This window comes from Ambystoma mexicanum, chromosome 1q (assembly GCF_040938575.1).
Source record: "Ambystoma mexicanum isolate Mex_15411 chromosome 1q, UKY_AmexF1_1, whole genome shotgun sequence".
Taxonomy (NCBI): Eukaryota; Metazoa; Chordata; class Amphibia; order Caudata; family Ambystomatidae; genus Ambystoma; species Ambystoma mexicanum.
The window spans coordinates 856,888,301-856,907,260 of record NC_090922.1 but is presented as its reverse complement, the minus strand read 5'-3'; the positions used below and the strand labels follow the sequence as shown (position 1 = coordinate 856,907,260).

At 45.2% G+C, this 18,960-nt stretch overlaps 1 protein-coding gene across 1 annotated transcript in view; it reads right to left on the bottom strand.

Moving 5' to 3' along the window:
• The window catches only part of KCNT2 (potassium sodium-activated channel subfamily T member 2), a 2,640,974-nt gene that overhangs the window by 99,982 nt on the left and 2,522,032 nt on the right, over positions 1–18,960 (bottom strand). Inside the window, exon 22 of the mRNA XM_069641505.1 lies at positions 15,387–15,521. Within this exon, the coding sequence (XP_069497606.1) occupies positions 15,387–15,521 (135 nt within the window). The remainder of the gene's footprint in view (positions 1–15,386; positions 15,522–18,960) is intronic.

Here is an 18,960-nt window from a genome sequence, read left to right as displayed (position 1 = left end):
TCCTATCAGGCCACTCCTGAGTATCCCCTCAGCGACTTGCAATCCATGCAGAATGCTGCGTCATGTCTGATTTTTTATACTTCCATATCATATCCGGTCACTTCAGTCAGACAAGCTCTCCACTAGCTTCCTATATGCCAAATAATTCACTTGTAGAGGATATGTTTAGCATATAAAAGTATTCCTGGCCTTGCCCCTGAATACCTCACCGGCAAAGTCTCTCTTTTTTGGCTCACCAGATAGCCTCGCTCTCAAAACGATCTGTTAGTCACAAATCCTAAATCAAGACTTAAAATTAGGGGTGATCAGTGTTTCCCAGTCCTGCATCCTCATCTTTGGAGCGTTCTCCTGGACTCCAATTGCAGAGCAACAGCCCTGCTGACCTGCGGCATGTCCTTGAAGACATGTCCGTTCCATCATCTTAGACTCCTCTTATAAGTTCCCTCTGCCCTTCTCCCTGCAATAACCACCTGTGGCGGGAGGCTGTCCATTCTGCCTTGCTCACACGCTACACATGTATGAATCTGAAATCATAGTAGAGCACACCAATATTGGTGTGTGAAAGCCAAAATAAGCAGTTCATTTGTCTATAGGAAATACACTATGGTTTTCAAGGAGAATTCAGTGCTTTATCGCATGAAGGAAGACTTGACTTCCAGCACTTTTTTATTTCTTCTTAGGAGAGGGGAACTCCCAAATTCAGCTAATATACCGTGTATAACAAAATATCTGTGGGAGAGGGTGCCACGTAAAATAACTCCATCAGTTTATAAATTGCCTTATCTGTGCTGTGTCCGGTTCTCACAGATGTCTCCAGGAACTGACAGTGTGATTAGTTGCTAGTATCTAACTCTATCACTAATGCTGAATGTTCTCGCTACACTATCCTAATGCCCAGCAAGTGAGAAACACTTGCAATTACACTTTAGGTTTCCCTTGACTTGGTGTGTGAACTGTGGTTGTTAATGATTTATTTGGAGCTGTAAATATGCTGTTGGTATAATAAAAATTCCTTAACCAGGTCTGCCTTGAGCTACTTGATTTATAAGCACTCTGTGTGTCTTTCACTGAAGCCCTGTTAAAACAAGCATTGGCAAAGCCAACCGTTTTGGCTTGTAAATAAGAATTAGGCATTTTCCAGGATGACCAGGTACTCGCACCAGATTATACCTGCTACCATCAATGGCCTGTAAATACCTCCTATGGCAGTGCTTGGCAAGTGCCTTTATTATTCCTAAATAAAAGCCCAAACTGTTGGCGATTAAAATGCAGACCTTCTTTTGAAAGGCAGGACATTACCACAAGAGAAAATAAACGGACTGTTTAATGCAGAATACACACACATTTATGAAATTGTTGCAGGATAACTTCGCAGTGTATACTTTTTACATCATGTTGCCTCACCAAATCGCGTGAGAGCAGGTGTGCCCACCAGCAGCTCCAGGATCACCCAGTTCCAGATATAAACCAACACGAACACTATTTGCTTCAATTAAAAATAACAGATTGTGTTTTCTCTGATATAAACGCTCTCCTGAAAGCTTTTCATTCCACACCGCATCCTTCCTCGTCTGATGGATGTACATTGTAATGTAATCGTAATTTTTCCTGGAACAACACACATCTACACTTGACAAAAAATAACAAAAAAACACACGGGCCAGGATCCTGAAAGCCGATTCACTTTGATAAGCAGACAGCTGCTAGATTGCCATGCATATTTTAAGGTTTTAAAAGTCATGATTTGGATCTTTGGTTATCCAAATTCTCTGTATATATTTTAAAGCAAAAATATTTCTCATTCGTGACAATATGTATAGATGTATTTCTTTCCATCTACACATCCGATTCAGAATCCAATTCTTCTAACGAGCAGTCCGGTGTTTTCCCATTATGGACTGTTGTTCTAAGTCCTGCACACGCATGCGCACCTGCCAATCTTCCCAACGTCCCATCTAATCAAGCATTAGCAGTCAGCCCTGCTCAAAACTGAAAATCCCCCGAATGTCATATTGTTCGATGCCCCTACAACGTTCACACCTTTTCACCGATTCTGGCAAACAGGTTTCAGGTTCCAAGAGCACAATGAAAGGGTAAACACACTAAGGCCTCATTGCACGTATGGCAGAGAACCATGGCACTATTAGCGCCATGGTTCATGCCGGTAAAATACCGGCACCCCCTTGGCAGAAAGGGGAATTACCGCCCCATTCCAAGGTTGGCAGGGAGGTAATTCCCCCTTCCACCATTGCCCTTCCCCATTCCCATTTTTGCCCCATAGGGCTCTATGGGAATGGGGAAGGCGCTAATTACGGTACTGCAAATTGTGGTACCGTAATTAGCTCCCTGGGTCCCTTTGCGGGTTGGTTTTTAAAGCCTGCAAAAAGCAGGCGTTAAATTCCCCAACCCGCAAAGGGACCTCGTAGTAAGGCGGTAAGGATTTACCGGTACCGGTAAAATACCGGTACCGGTAAACCCTTACTGCCATCCGTGTAATGAGGCCCTAAGAGTGAATTAACGTTCATGTGCTCTAAGCGTTACCGTGGCAATTTCGTCTTCGGAGTGTGACATACATGTCTTGCTAATCTTACTATACAAATGACACGACGGCATGGCTTGCTAGATATATCACAAGCAGACTGATTACAACACCTTTTTACGGGCTACATCACGTCAGTCTCCTGATTTAATTGCTTCAGTGCAACATGTACAATTTCCAGGGGGGAAACATGTCTGTACATAAGCAGATAGTTGAATGAAGCATTAAAGTGGTTATAAAGCAACCCCATTGGCATCAAGTAAGTTCACAAATAATAACAAATCTAAAGATTGCATTTTAAATCCATTAAAAAACGCAGAGAGAACTATTTGCTACGTCACTTGCCATCATATAACTCAGAAATTGTTCACATAGTCCAACTACTCTCTCGAAGCTCTAGGCTGCACCCAGCTCATCAACCAGCCCACCCACTCCCATGGTCGCGTCCTCGACTGGCTCATGGACCACAATAGCAACATCACCATCCTCTCCAATTGCCCATGCCCTTGGTCAGATCACAACTCCATCACCCTCACCCTCTCCATCCCCACCAAACACAACAAGCCACTGCCAAACCTTACCCTCATCATGGCCCGCAGCTCCCGGAACCTCAAAAGTGACCAGATGATTCCCCTCTGCAACACCCCACAACCCACATCAAACACCACAGCCCTTGTGGACCACTACAACTCCTTACTACACAACACTCCGAATCACCTAGCTCCCCTCAAAGCCAAGAAAGACAAAAAACCCAAGCATCTCAACTCCTGACTTAGCCCTACTATCCGCGGCACCAGAGAGGCAGAAGTGGCATGGCGCAAAGAACCCTCAAACACCAACAAAGCCATCCTCGCAAACACCTCCATCCTCACAAACAAGCCATTCTCTAAAACACCTCCAGCCTCTACAAGCAAGCCATCCTGACATCCAAAGCAAGTGTTTACAATGAGCATATCTCCACAGCCACCTCTAGCTCCCATGAGCTCTTCACCATACTCAAGGAGCTTGAGTCCCCTACCACTGCCCATCTCTCCATCCCAAAAGACAATGCATGGTGTACGGACATTCAAAACACCCTCTCAGAGAAAATCCCACAACTACAAACAAAAATCAAGGCCAAGTAAGCATCCACACCTGCACCACCACCTCCACTCACACACAGCCCCCTTGACATCTCCCCTTCAAATTCCAATCATTCACCACTTCCGCCCTCACCAACATCATCAAAGGCCTCAAGCCCTCAAACTGCAAGGGAGATGCCTACCCAGCCACACTGATCAAAGACTGCGCAGATCCCCTTATCCCCCACATTGCTACCATCATTAACACCTCCTTTGCCTCCAGCTCAGTTCCGATCTCCCTTAAGCAATCCTGGATCGCCCCACTGCTTAAGAAACCCAGTCTCAACCCAGCTATCCTCACTAACTACCGACCCATCACCACCGTACCCTTCATCCTGAAAATCATGGACAGAGTCGCTTACCTGCAAATCGAATCCCAACTCGAACAATATATCATCCTAACATCGGCGCGCACCGAGCAAAGTGCCAGGAAGTGCCTCTTCACCTCATCTCGCTGCTACTCTGCGTTTGGAGCTCCTGCACGGACCCTGCTTGTTGGAGCATTCTATTGAAGGACTATCTACGTGCTGACTTTCGCTAAACCACGCCCACTTGGGGCGTTCAATACATATTGGACGGCACCGAGCGAAGTGCCAGGAAGTGCCTCTTCGCCTCGTCTCGCTGCTACTCTGCGTTTGGAGCTCCTGCACGGACCCTGCTTGTTGGAGCATTCTATTGAAGGACTATCTACGTGCAAACTTTCGGTAATTCACCGAGCAGGCTAACAAGCTAGTTTGTACTTTGCTAAGCATTAGCAGATATTTACAATGTTCCTTTTCTCCTTCTACAGCTAAACCACGCCCACTTGGGGCGTTCACTACATATTGGACGGCGCGCGCGCACCAGTACGCGCGCACCGAGAGAAGTGCCAGGAAGTGCCTCTTTGCCTCTTTGTCTTGTCGGCGCAGAGGCGGGGCTGCACTTCCTGGTTTCTTTGTCTCGTGTGATAGCTTCGGCGTTGGCGTGGCTGAGAAGTTTTTTGTTCCTAAGCCACGCGCCCCTGGTAGTGGGTTAAGCTTGCAACTATGCGCAGCATTTCATTGAAAGCAGGCATGCCCGCATTTTTAGCTGATCGGTTAGAGAGGGAGTGGCAATCTCTCTCATCAGCCGGCTGCACACCGGTAAAGAGCAAAGGAGCCAAGGGGGGTCCTCACAGCATGGACATACGGATGTTCTGCAGTGGGTCCCTCTCGGCGCATAGAGCCAGAACCAGGTTAGTCAAGGAGCAGACTTTGCCTTCATCTGACAACCTAGTAGGTGCGCTGGCGCAGCCTCTTTCCCAAGAATCGTTGAGTGACTTGGTACACTCTAAAGAGAGTGCGAACTTGGGGCAGGCTGTGAAAGTAACAACATGTAATGATTCAATCACGGACACTGCATTGCGTGATTTTATATCTGTTTCCACACAGACCATGGAGTGTACTAATATAGACTTAACATCGAAGGATGTTGTTGTGATTGATCTTGATCTTAATGATTCTGTGTTTTCTAAGCAAATGTTATCTGAGAATCTGTCTCAGTCCCCTTTGATGTTTACTGAAGAATCACATTCTACAATCCAAAATGTGTCCCCCATGACAGGTCAAGATAGGAATAGAACACAAATTGACATACATGGCACAAAGTCTTTGGCTGGTTCACAACGCATAGATACCTTGATAGATGTTGAAATGCATGCAATGAATTTGGCCATACAAACATTGGGGAGTTTATATCAAACAGTGGAGAAAAGAATGACGGTCCAGGAATCAGTATTAAGGCAGGTGTTGGCGGTTTGTGACACATTGAGGTCGAAAGTACAACTAGTACATGGATCCATTAAGCAATCTAACATTAGTATGTGCACTGTTTCCTATCAAACTGACCAAAACATAAGACACAAAATGAATGATGTAATTGGGTCAAGTCAAATCGAACAAAACGAGAGGTGGAAGGTTTTGCCATGTATTGATTCTATAATTTATGATCCCTTTTCAAACTGCTCAACAGATCCTGAGAAGCTGAATAGGGAATCCCGAGTAGATATATGTGTGGACTCACAAAAAAAATGTTATCCATTTCATCTGTTTCTGCACATCGCTGCAATAAGGAAAAGTTGTTGGATAAAGATACTTCCCAACAACTAAAGGGCAGGTCAAATACTGAGAAATTGATCCAAAAAAAAGCAGTGGAGAGCAACATTGGTAACCTATCAAGAAACATAGCAAGTACAAAGCACCCGGGAAGCGCGGCAGCAAAACGTTTTATAAAATCGATTACTTTGCCTAAAAACAAAAGCACCTCCAATATTAATGTAATGGCTTCCAAGGCAATCAAAGATAAATATGAGAAGCAAAGGCTAGAGAAAAAGAGAATTGGGTCTTTGAATTTTCAGGCAAACATGCGCTGAGCTATCCTCCATTAGATGAACTAATTGACATAGTCTCACAGTCAGAGGAGACACCAACCGTAATTAGGGTTGGTGTAAACACTGAATGTGTGCCGAATGGAAAAGCTGTAAGCAAAAGTTCAAACAAAATGCTTGTAAATTCCCTGAGTAAAGAGGCAATAAGGCAGGCGGTTGATGCATACATGTCAGGTAGAGCACAAACCCCTTTAGAGAACTTAAAATCAGTAGGTACTTCAGCCTCACAACCGTCTGGGATTAGTAGTGCGCTAAAAGAGAATACGATTAGTGAGAAGACGGTGGCTGATGATGCCCATTCAAAAAGAGACCCAGCAATAAGAGAAGTGTTACACATGCCCGAAACGGATTCTGCTCAATTGAGTCATAAAAAACCCTCTCAGGATGACATTAGAAACCCGATAGTAGAGGACGTGATCTATCTGGAGTGGTCATGCGTCTAATTGAGAGTGCCTTGGGAAAATGTGAGGCCGATAGCAGCCCCAATTTGAAATCAGGTAATCCTGAAAATTCTCGAATAGGAACAACAACAAAAAACACCATTAGTCAAACATAAACCAGACCCTGCCCCACTCTCCTTAGTTTTAACCTGTAGGCCAGCACCGTGCACACAATATGATTTAAATCGCAGAGCGGTGATTGCAATTTTTTCAGATGTGCAGCATTTGGAAGATATTGTGTCATCAGATCTGACACTAGTTGAATTTGTCAATAAGGACAATTTAAATGCAGTAAAAATGTGGATGCATTCTAGGGTTGTCCAGAACCTCATATGGAAGGCGAAGGATTCCCTATTTCAACTGGGGTTTGTTTTAAGCATTGACCAAGTATCTCGGCAAGAGATCTCAACACGTCACAAGAACACTGAATTAAATACTAAAATGTCTCGGAATGTTAGTAAATCGTCATCTACAAATAAGCCCTGCTGTTGCTATGGGAATGCACAGCAGGGTTAATTAGACCCAGTACCTTCGAATTGTACCCTGTCCTTGATTAGTTGGAACTCGAGAGGCCACATGCATCTGTTAAATAACAATCAACATCACTTAGATAGGTTTGATGTGGTCCTCTTGCAAGAGACATGGTTGTCGGCCAGACGGATTTGGGAAGGATATGATGTGCATATAAATTCAGCTATTGAGACAGCTGCAGGAAGACCTATGGTGGGGCTCTTAGTAGCTGTTAAAAAACAGTGGGGTTCAATTTCCACGCTATTGGCAGCACCGAACAAATTCATGATGTTAGTCAAAGTCATTTCTCAATCTGTCGGCCATGCTATTTTAAACATTTACTGGAATCCTGTTGCTCTCAGTGATGAATGTTTCTTTAGAGACATAAACACTTTACTTGATATGGTGACGGAAGACCAACTGATCACATTTTTCACATTGGCTGGTGATTTAAATCTGAAATGTATGGACGAGAATAGTGATTCGAATAATCAAAGAATGATACAATGGAATAGTCTGATGCATTTCAGGGGGTTCATCCAGCTTAATGGGGCCTTTTCTTCAGATATTCCTCCCCGCCAACTTGGCACAAAGGCAAATTGACCTCTATCATTGATTATATATATGTGAATCAGGCCTTGTGGCCAGTGGTTCAAGAATTTAAGGTAATTGCCTCTGAGGCCAGTGATCATAACATGTTGGCAATGGAATGGGCTGTGCAAGAGACTTCCCGTCCTATTGCTAAGCCACCTGAAAAAGGATCCTTAGTGGTAAATACAAGTGGTAATCGGCTCTGATGGACGGAGGATGCACTCATACACTTTAGGGATCTATTGAGTGAATCAAATGCGCAGGATCATAACAAATTAGGCAGTGTTGGCATTGTTTATAGCAATGCTATACAAGCCTTTTGTCAGAGTAAGAAGACCTGGGCCAATAACAAAGGGATCCAGCACTTACATGTTTTTGATAATACAATGCGGTTGAAGAAAGTTATGCATCACGCTGAATTAAGAAAACTCAGTAGGCTTCCCCCCCTCTCAGAGCTGCCGAAAGTAAAAAACTACGTAACATCTACACCAATTGGGTTAAAAGACATAGAATTAAATTGTACCATCATGATGGAGTCAATATGTTGTGGATCATGGCCAATAAAAATATATCCAAAATGTGGGTTGTGATGAATCAAGCATTGGGTCGGCAGCAGTTCAGTTTACAGAATTCCGCTGTTGAACCGCATCTGTGGGTGGCCCATTTTACCAATCTTTACGCCGATACCGTGAACAGTACAGCTATAGAGCCAACCATAACAGATACCTTCAACTTAGCCTTTTATGAAGACGATATATTACACCCTATAAAAACTGCTAGTAAATCGAAGGCAGTTGGACCCGATGGAATATCAAATTATACTATGCAGCAACACCCTGAGCTATGGGCAACTATTCTGTATCATATATTTACTTCGATCAATAATGAACAGAAATTGCCTCGGACATGGACTCAAGCAATAACTGTGCCGATTTATAAGAAGGGCGACAGGCAACTGCCGGCCAGTTATCGTCCTATATCATTACTTGATGCTCCGGGCAAAATTTATTGCAGGCTGATTCTGAATGAATTGAAGAGTTGGTCGGAAAGGATGAATTTGTTAGATTGTTTTCAATCTGGTTTTGTAAAGGGCCTTGGTATGATCCCCTACATATTCACAATCTCGATGATTCAAGAGCAGCAATTGTCGCAAAAGCGCCCGTTATGTTTGGCTTTTGTGGACTTCAGAGCCGCATTCGACTCAGTCGATCACTCCCTGCTGTTAATGAAGCTTAAGCAACATGAATGCCCCAAAACGTTAGTAGCTTTCATAACTATGCTTCACACAAATACAACGATGCAGGTACGTGTGTCCACGGATGGAACGCTATCATCTGTGATAGCTATGCAGAGAGGGTTGAAACAGGGCTGTGCCCTAGCTTTATTCTTATTCAATTTTTACATTTTAGACATTGGTGTTTCATTGAGAGGTTGTGTAGGTGACCCGCCTCGGACTGGCATTCAACGAATACCCTACCTTTTATATGCTGATGATTTAGTGCTTTTATCACAGACTCCCATAGGTTTACAAAACATGTTAAATCAACTTGATGTGTATGCTCAGAAAAATCATTTGAGTATAAATTTAGAGAAGACTCAAGTAATGATTTGCAGACCAGGTCGGAAGTCTAAGATATATAAACAGAGATGGTATTTACAACAACAGCAATTGCATGTTACATGCCAGTACAGATATCTGGGTGTGGTGATTCATCAGAGAAAATCACAAATCCAGTATATGTGTGAAGCGAAGGCCAAATTGTCATCATTAGTGTCCCAAGCCAAGATATTGTGCAAATAATTTGGTACATTCTCAATGAAACACGTTATTACGTTCTTTAAAATGAAGGTTACACCAATCTTGTTGTATGGGGCCGAAGCCAGGATGCCAATTAAACGCAAGCATTGGGACAATATGGAATCCATCTTTTGGAAAAGAGTGTTGCAGTTGCCTAATGGTGTCTCTTTAGCACTCATTCGCTATGAGATAGGATTATCGTCCCTCTATTCATATGCAATATGGAAGCAATGTGCCTTCCTCCGGAAAGTGTTGGAAGGGGTTGGCAAATTGTGCGTTTTGCAAACTATAGCCTTTAATCTCTTTCTGTCTGAAAATAACTTTCCACGGGTGAGGAGGGAGCATGTCATGGAAGCTATGTATATGGCCAATGTAACTGTGTCACTCTTGATGGAGAATCCTGAGCGTGCAAAAACTAAGATATTACAGCATGATTCGGCTGAAACTATCCAAAAGTGTATGCTTCTCAAAGACTTTGACATATGTTTGTTTGGGCTTAAAAGGTATGGAATAACAGCCTCCTACTTGGAAAAATGCCCTTGCGCTATGCAGCCGAGGAAATACATGAGATTCAGACTGAATTTATGGCCTACACGAGACATTCTTAGAAGGAGAGGAATGATTACTGATGAGAAAAATTATTGTTGTTACTGTGTGGAAGTGAATCAGATTGAAACATTGCAACATCTATTAGTAGAATGCGAAGTTGTGAGCAGGGTGAGAAATAGATGTTTTAAGGATAAACTATTATTCCAGAATCACATGTCTCAGTACCAAATATGGCAACAGTTGTTTTCTAATCCAAGAATCACACTACAGATTGCAATTGTACAATTCTTAGATATTGTTTTGCCTGCTATAGAGTGTATAGAGGAGAACACTGGGAATCTATGAACATAATCTAATGAAAAGGCACATCGCTCTTTTATCATATGTGGCCTTGTGAATAAGTTTTACTAATTGCATGAATTGAATTTGATATTTTATGGGTATGTTTTACACTGTTATTTGTGAGAATTTGTTAGGTATGAAGCAAGAGGATTTTATGACAAATCTTTTATTTTGACAAAGATTTAAATGTAATTACTAGTATGAATTTATATAGATATGTATTTGAAAAGTTGTATTTTTCAACTAAACAAATTAATAAAAAAAAAATAATAATATAACATCCTAGGGTCTCGTCAATCAGGCTTTCACCCCAAACACGGGACAGAAACAGCCCTCCTTAACCTCAAGAATCAACTGGACGCCACCAATGACCAGGGCAGCCTTTCACTCCATCTAATGCTTGACTATTGACCACTTTCAACATTGTCCACCATGATGCCCTCTGCCAAACCCTCTCCATGTCCGCACACTTCTCCAAAGATGCCACAGATTGGATCTCCTCCTTCTTAACCAACAAATCCTCCAAAGTCTTTGTTGGGCAGCCGCCGCCATTCCCACACCCACCACATGTGGTGTTCCACAAGGCTCCGGCATCTTTCCCACCTTGTATAATGTTTATACCAAGCCCTCTTCAACCTCCTAGATTCCCTAGGTGTCTCATACACCAACTATGCGGACGACATGCAGATCCTTATTCCCTTCACCAGCGAACACCCACAGACACCTTCCAATCAACGCAATCTACAAAACCATTCATGATGAGAAGACCAAGCTCCTCATCGTTGGCACCCCAAGCCACCTCGCCAATCTAAATGAAGCCTACAAAACCTTCACTATCGACGGTTACACCATACCCATTGCTTTCTCTGTCAAAACCCTAGGTGTGTACTTGGAGTCCTCGCTCTGCATGACCAGACGCATTAATTTCATTGTCTCCTCAGGCTATGCTACCAAAATCATCAATGCTGGCAAACCCTTCCTCACCACCAGAACCGTCTCGAAATCGCCTGTGCACTAATTGGATCGTAACTTGACTACTGCAATGCACTTCTCTGTGGCACCTCATAAAAGAACCTGTACAAACTCCAAACCAGCCAATATACTGTCCTCCATGCGGCACTGGAAATCGACAAGCATGCCCATTACTCAGAGGCAATAAATCCGCCCACTGGCTATTCGTCAAAGACCGAATCAACTTTAAGATACTCACCATCACCCACCAGTGCCTCTCCAATTAGGCCCCTCTGTATATCGCAGCCAAAATCAAAAGACACACCTCCACCAGACCAACAATCACCTTACTACACCTAGCTTCAACAGAAAAAAGCGGGTGGAGCCAGCTTCACGGCTCATGCCCGCACTCTGTGGGACAACCTCCCCCTCGCCTTGAGAAGCGATCCTTCCTTCCAAGTCTTCAGGAAAAATCTCAAAACCCACCTTTTTGACTAACACTCTCACCATTCTCCAGTATGTAACCAGCGCCTAGATGTCCGTGGGCTTTGGCGTTCTACAAATGCACAAATAAATAAATAAATAAATGTATCAATGGCAAAAAAGACATAGACAAAAGATTGTAAATGACAACAAATGTGTATAAAACACATCAATCTGACAAACTACAAATTGTAAAAAGACGGCAGATACAGTTAAAGGGTGCACCATCATGTGTGTCATTGTATAACTTTACTCCTGGATACCCAGCTTTAACCCTCACGTCTCCAGCCAGATCCCCACATTTGCAACAGGTAGGCGTTTTATATCCCCCATGGCCAAGAAAATACCCACTGTCTTCTTCTCAAAAATCATAAATACACTTCCCAGCTCTGCCAGTAAGGGGTAGGAGAAGCTTAATCAGGTTATTCTTGTTCATTTGCACCCAGGGCACGCAGTGCGTCCTGCCTAGACCTTTGTGCAACAATGGCATCTGGCTGCCGGTACTCCTCTCTTTCCTTTTTCCTTGCTAATGCTACCCGGCCAAACCATTTTCTTAACCATGGTCCCCACAAGCTCTCCACCCGTGGCATGAACTCTGCCACCTGCTGTGCATACCTCTTCATCGTCCTCAATCTCATCCACAGTATCCCATTCGTCTTCAATTAACTTTCAATCTGCGTCCCTGTCAGATCTCACTGTCCTGAATCCTGTGCTCCCCCCTTGCCTGGCACCACCACCTAGCTGTACTATCGAACATGAACAAAATGTATCCCGCTCTTCATTCATCTAACCCACTTCCCTTCTTTCCTCTCCCTTCCTGTGTCGCCCTCAATCGGGCCAATTCTACCTGTGTAGCTTCCAGTACCTCTTCTAATTCCTTCCAATCGTTCTTATCCTGGGGCAGAACAGCAATGAGTGTTGATCTGTAGGGAGGTGGGCAGTTGCAGGGGTTGGCATATATGTTGGGTTTGTGTACCCCGTGGCTGGGCGAGTGGTGACTGTGTAATATCCTGTATGTGAGAGTGCAGCCCTGTTCTGCTGTGTTATTAAGGGCACTGTATCTAGGGCCACCCCTTCAGTGTTTTGTATCCCCCTCCATCAGGGTCCTCCACATCCTCTATCATTTTCCACAGTACATGCTCATGTGCTCCAATATCCCTTTATTGTGGGTGCCCTGCTCTGGCCAAGAGCAGGGCATCCCCCCCTTGCGTCTTTACCACCCATTGTTTGTGATATTTATCTATCTAGTCTCTGTACAATGGTAATGAACTATATATATCCAATGGCATCCCCCTGCCATCTTTGCAATTTTTATCACCAAAGTCACTACCAGTCCACCGTCCCCGCCTCCCCATTGGCCCCTGTCAGCACTCCTGTTTCCTCCCCCTTCTCTCCACACACACAGATGCTCACACTTTACAGTTCCAAAATAAACTATCAACACTGGCCCCCCTCTGGCCACACACAAAAAATAGTAAAGCAGTAAAAATAACACACTAAAATAACAACAACTACTTCAACAAGCCCACTAATTGTACACAGCTCCTTTTCTTGTATCTCCTTATCACAAAACAAAAGGCACTATCATCTTCTCTCACTCAGAAAGTTTGCCACATTCCTGTTTTTCCTCTGTATAATCCTCTTAAATGATCAATAGAAAATAATAATAAAAACTAACTCACGCCACATGGCCTTACCACACTGCTCCTTCACCTAAACTTACCACACTCCCCCACACACTGGACCCTTTATTGTTATCCCTTTCATGGGGTGACTCATGTCTGTGTGTTCACCCAAGCTTCTCCATCACGGGGTCGCAATAACGGCCTGCACTCTCCTAGGAGCCGTGCCCCGCTCCAAAGAGCAGACAGAAATTCTGTGAAAACTGCTCCTGCACAACCCTGCAGGTTGCATGCTTGGGACTGGTTGCTGCAAGTGGGCACAGACCCCTCAGAGAGGCAGCCTGGAAGCCTCTGTCATCGCAGGGGTCGCTGAGATCACGTCAGGGACACCAAATGTAGGAATGGCCTTGAACGCCCACACCAGAACAAATACAACCCACTAGGGAAAAAGTCACCTCTTGCAAGGATAACAGTATTATATTCCTAAATAATAGGAGTGTGCCAGCAAAGAGCTCTGCTGCCACCGAAAGTTCTGCCAAAATATGCATGAGCAGCACATTAAGAAGGTACATCGCGCCATCAGTGACATCATTACACACAGTAGAAACCTACGCGACTGGTGAGATCCTATACATAAGCCACCTCTGCACAGGGGATGCCAGGTTATTGGTGGGTGATGCTGCAGTCGTCCTCGGTCATGAGGTGGTGACTAATAGCCAATTATGTACAAAATAAACAATACATCTTTATCTATGTAGCAATGCACCTGATACGAGCAGACAGGGGCCCGAGGAAAAAAGCCAAGTCATACCAACTCACAGAATTTGCTCGCTTCCAGGCAGGCCGGCACCTCTCTAAAGTCTTCCATCCTTGTTTTGGGCCATCATTTTATCCCCCCACTGTACCCCGCAGTGCAAACCAAGTGACCCAGAAGTGAAGGCAAGAAAGCCCTGCTTTTTTATCTTTCTTGACTGCTTGGGGGTCTAACAGCTTTGTGATCAGTGGTTTGGGGCTGGTTGGTACCTTGGAAATCAGGGGTCTTAAGGCTAGGGCCTTTGGGTGCTATAACTTAGAGTTGGGACTGGTGTGGATTGGTTCCTGTGCCTTCCTTATCGTGGGCTTGTATTGTACAGAGATGCTCAGTCCTCCTCGCACGCCCTTGCAGGGCACATTCTTCCCAGGCTGGCAACTTTTAAACAAATGAAGGGTTTCTTGGTCTCTGCGGCGCTGGCCTCTCTGATCACTACCCGGGATACAACCTATTTCTTCTCTCATGTTCGCAGCCTGTGATGCTTGCTGCTGTTCTGCGTTTAGGCCTTACGTTTCAAAATGGCCGCTAATATCTAAGATGTTGTTTGTCCCTGCATTTGCACTACATCTACAGAGCATGCAATAATGTAATTGTGTAAAGAACTTTAAGATCACCCACCTACCCCCATACCTCTTGTATTACATCTCACGGTCTTTGATTTATCCCAAACCGCTTGCGGTGTGGAATGGTTGTCTCGCCTTCTAAACACCTAGCTAGAGAGAAGCAGTGCTCTGTGCAGGGTGTAAGTAGCCAGCGTATGGGCTGGCATCTCTTAACAGTAGCACAGTCCTCTGAGCTAGAATCTGTGCATTGGTCTGTACATCCATTGGGATTAGTCCTTGGTCAGGAGGTGTTGAAAAAGTATCATGGATTACAATGCTGTGGAGCAGAACAAAAGTAAAATCTCAGATTTAACTTGTCCCATTGCCTTGTTCCCCAACATTACTTTGTGCACAGTACATTTAGCTTGTTCTCATTTTAAACTATTACAGAGTATGGAAAGGCATACTACCCCAATGACAGCCAAATCTGCAAATTAAAACACATTTAATTATTCACCATTTGTTTTGTATTTGGGGTCACTCAAAGAGATTGGCCGAATTGCATACAGTACAATTTAAAATTAAATTAGAACAGGACATAATTCAGTTACTTAATTGCATAGCTCGTTGTAGACATGCACTTCTGTTCAGTTAAAACAATACAAATAACTTAAATAACTTACCGAAAAAGTGTTTGCACGTTGACTATAGTTTTAGCATCCGCCATGTAATCTTCCTCAGCACTCATGGTGCTTTCCTTGTCCACAACAACCATGTTGGCAGCAAATGTCACCCCGCATCTCAGAAGGTCATCTAAGCTTTTACAGAGGCAGAAACACATCTATTAAATGGCTGTGTTTTAACAGAGTGGTTTTCAGACATGTATCACGTGGGACACACAGTGGAGAGTAATCATGGTGACCTTTCAAAGATGCAGATGGCGTCAACCGCCCATATTCTGAGAATAGTGAAGTCATGAGCATCCAGGTAAAAAGGATTATCTGAGCACTGTGGAATGGCAATATGCATTAGGCATTAAGCCCGTCAATCCCTGGAGGTAAGGGCAGTCAAAATGGATTGAAATGAAGAGATTGCTTAGGAAGGATTACCACTGATGGGCAAGTAAGTTAAAACATTCTTTGGAAAAGCCAATAGTTTTGGCAGTTGTTTATTGTATTTATAGTCAAGAATACAGTACATCCTTGAGCCATACAAATACATATTTTAAAGGTTCCAATCCTGTCTTTATGACAGTGTTTGCAGACTCATAATCTTAATAATAGACATAGTAAAAAGACTGCCATTGACTGCTGTGATTTACAGTTATTTTACTTCTACATACTGGGCCTCATTACGATTTGCCCGGTAAAACCGGGTTCATTATAGGCATGCCGGAATGAGCGGGTCCGTGCTCGTATGAACCCGCTAATAGCAGGTGATTATGAGTGCGTGAGCACGCGCATTACCCCGTGCCGGTAGTGGCAAAACCGCCATGCCGGTAACGGGCCACCAACCCCCCTATACCGGCATTGCAGGTACCGCCCATTCCGTAACCGCATCATAACAATGACTAAACACCGGCACGGTAATACTGGCACGGTATTACCGTGGTCGCAAAAAAGGACCCGGAAATTACATCGTGTCGGAATGGGAAATGAGCCGGCGGCCATCTTTAAAAACACAATCCATTGCCATCCTCCATAACCACCACTACACTCGTGTTGTTGTGTGCCACAATTGAAGCAGGATGTCAAAGGCCACCAGTAAATCCTCCCAAAGGAAGAGGAAGCAGCATATTTCTGATGCTGAACTGACTATGCTTGCTAACACCCTTGAACAGCATGCAGACACAATCAGGAGCACAGGCCTCAAGTATGCAGCACAAACCAAAAAAAAACAGGTCTGGCAGGAGGTCGCTCAAAGGGTGTCGGCAGTGGGGAACACCCCAAGGAGTTGTACGTGACTGCCGGAAGCGCTGGGCGACTTCCGGGTCAGGAAGATCCTGGCAGAGAACAGGAGGGCCGCGATGGCGACAGGCAGTGGCCCACACTCCCCTGTGAAGCTCACCGCATGGGTGGAGACCACAAGTGCATTCATTGACCCGGAATCTATAGAGGGAATAGGAGACCAGGAGTTTGGCGCTGCAACTACCACAGAGGAAGGTGAGTGAACCATCACATCCACGTATACCAAAACATGATGTGGCACAAGTGATGTGGAAGTTAGACTAGGCAAGGCAATGCATGTTCCAAGGCTACATCAACACATCCATAGAATAATGAGTGCCACACCCTGCACCACACACATGCTGAGTGAAAATCCCAATCCCAACAGAGGTGCAACATGACCCAACCATGCTCATGGAAACCACCACACAGACACCAAACCAATGCTATGCCACCAGCCATGCATTGATTGCCAACATGTCCCCTCAGTACACCAAATGCCACACACCAGAAATGAAATGATGCCTGAATGTATGAACATATTACACCGCAATACATCATAGCTGCCATTTGATAACATCACTGATGACCTGCATCTCTTCTATCTCCCAGGCACCGATGAGGAAGGTGGAACACAGGACAGGTGTGCGAGTATATCCAGTGCACGCAAAGGGACCAGGGCCACCGCCACCCCTCCCTTCCAAGAAAATGCCTGCAGCAACACCCACTGTGCCACGCAAGGCATCAACCCTGCAGGGGGCACCTCCAGCGACAGAACAGCAGCAGGCACCCACAACAGTGGGAGCCGTTCTGCCAGCCACCACGGACGTTGTGTCCACAGAGGTGGATGATGAGGCTGGAATCATGTCAGGAATACCCACCCCAAGCCCCATTGCCAGCCCCCACCCACCTGCGGAGTCTGAGAGCCTGGACAATCCGTGTCTTCATGACTCTGACCTTGGAGAATCAGACATTGGGATCTTCCAGGAGGACAGTTCCCAGAACGAGGAGCCCACGCAGATCTCTTCCACCACCCTGCCAGCCACCACCGTGCCAGCCACCACCCTGCCAGCCACCAGTACACCTGCGGCCGACACCTCCTTCGAGGCTTGCCTGGCAAGGGTAGAGGCCCGCCAAGAGTCAATGCTGCAAATCATGCATCGACAGGTAGACGCTGGGAATGAGGCCATGAGGGCCATAGCCACGGCCATTGCAGCCAATACAGCTGCTGTGGAGGCATCTACGTGTGCAGTCAGGGAGTGCATGGGGTCACTGACACAGGCCCTTCTTGCCAACATTCCGCAAATGCAGCCTCAACACCTTGGCCCAGCTATGGTACTGACAATAGACACCTCCACTACAACAACCCCTTCCAACTCGGTGCAATCGAGGCCTGTGCGGTTAACGCGCAGGAGCCCACGGCGCTCGGCCATGGCACCCCCAGACCCAAAAGTCTCGAGGAAATAACAGTATGGCCAATGACAATGTGAAGAACTACATTGGTGAAGGGAACACTGTTTGTTGCACACATGGGGACATTTGGGATCTGTGGGTTGAGTGAGGGAGTTTGTTGGGGGTCTGGGAGGGGGTAGTGGGCACATTTTTGCAGTTTTAAATAATTCACAAGTTGTGAGAAGAAAAATCCATGGCTGGACATTGTTATTTTTCGTGTGCATCCATTTAATGTGTTAGAGTGTTCAGTGCCCAACTCCCAACATTCCCTGTGTGCATGTTCATATTGGCCCAGTGTCTGACAGACACAAGTCTTTCATAGTCCCTGTGTTTCAGAAGTATACTTGAATTTGTGCTTGCCGTACGGCATGGCCATCCCGTGCATCACGTACTGGCAGTGAGGCTACTTCACCTCTGTCTCCGTCCTCATCATTCTCACCCGGCCCATGCATGTCAATGTCAGGTGACAATGGTACATTTCTCCGGATGCACATGTCGTGCAGCATGACACAGGCCATGGTGATCTTTGCCACCTTCTCAGGCCTATATCGGAGTGCCCCACCAGATCTGCTGAGGCAGCGGAACCGTCACTTCGACAGGACAAAGGTCTGCTCAATGACAACACGGGTACGGGTGTGCACACGATTGTACTCCTCCTCATGGCCATTCTGCGGGTTAGGCACAGTGGTGTGTAGCTACGGATTCAAGGGATATCCTCCATCACCAGCAAGCAGATTCAAATAGGTGTGTGTCACTCTGAACTCCCGTAATTCAGGGAGCACAGTCATGCCGCCAGCTATTTGGTGTGGCCATGCACATGTCCTTGTAAGCATGAAAAAATGTTATCTAGGTGCAATCT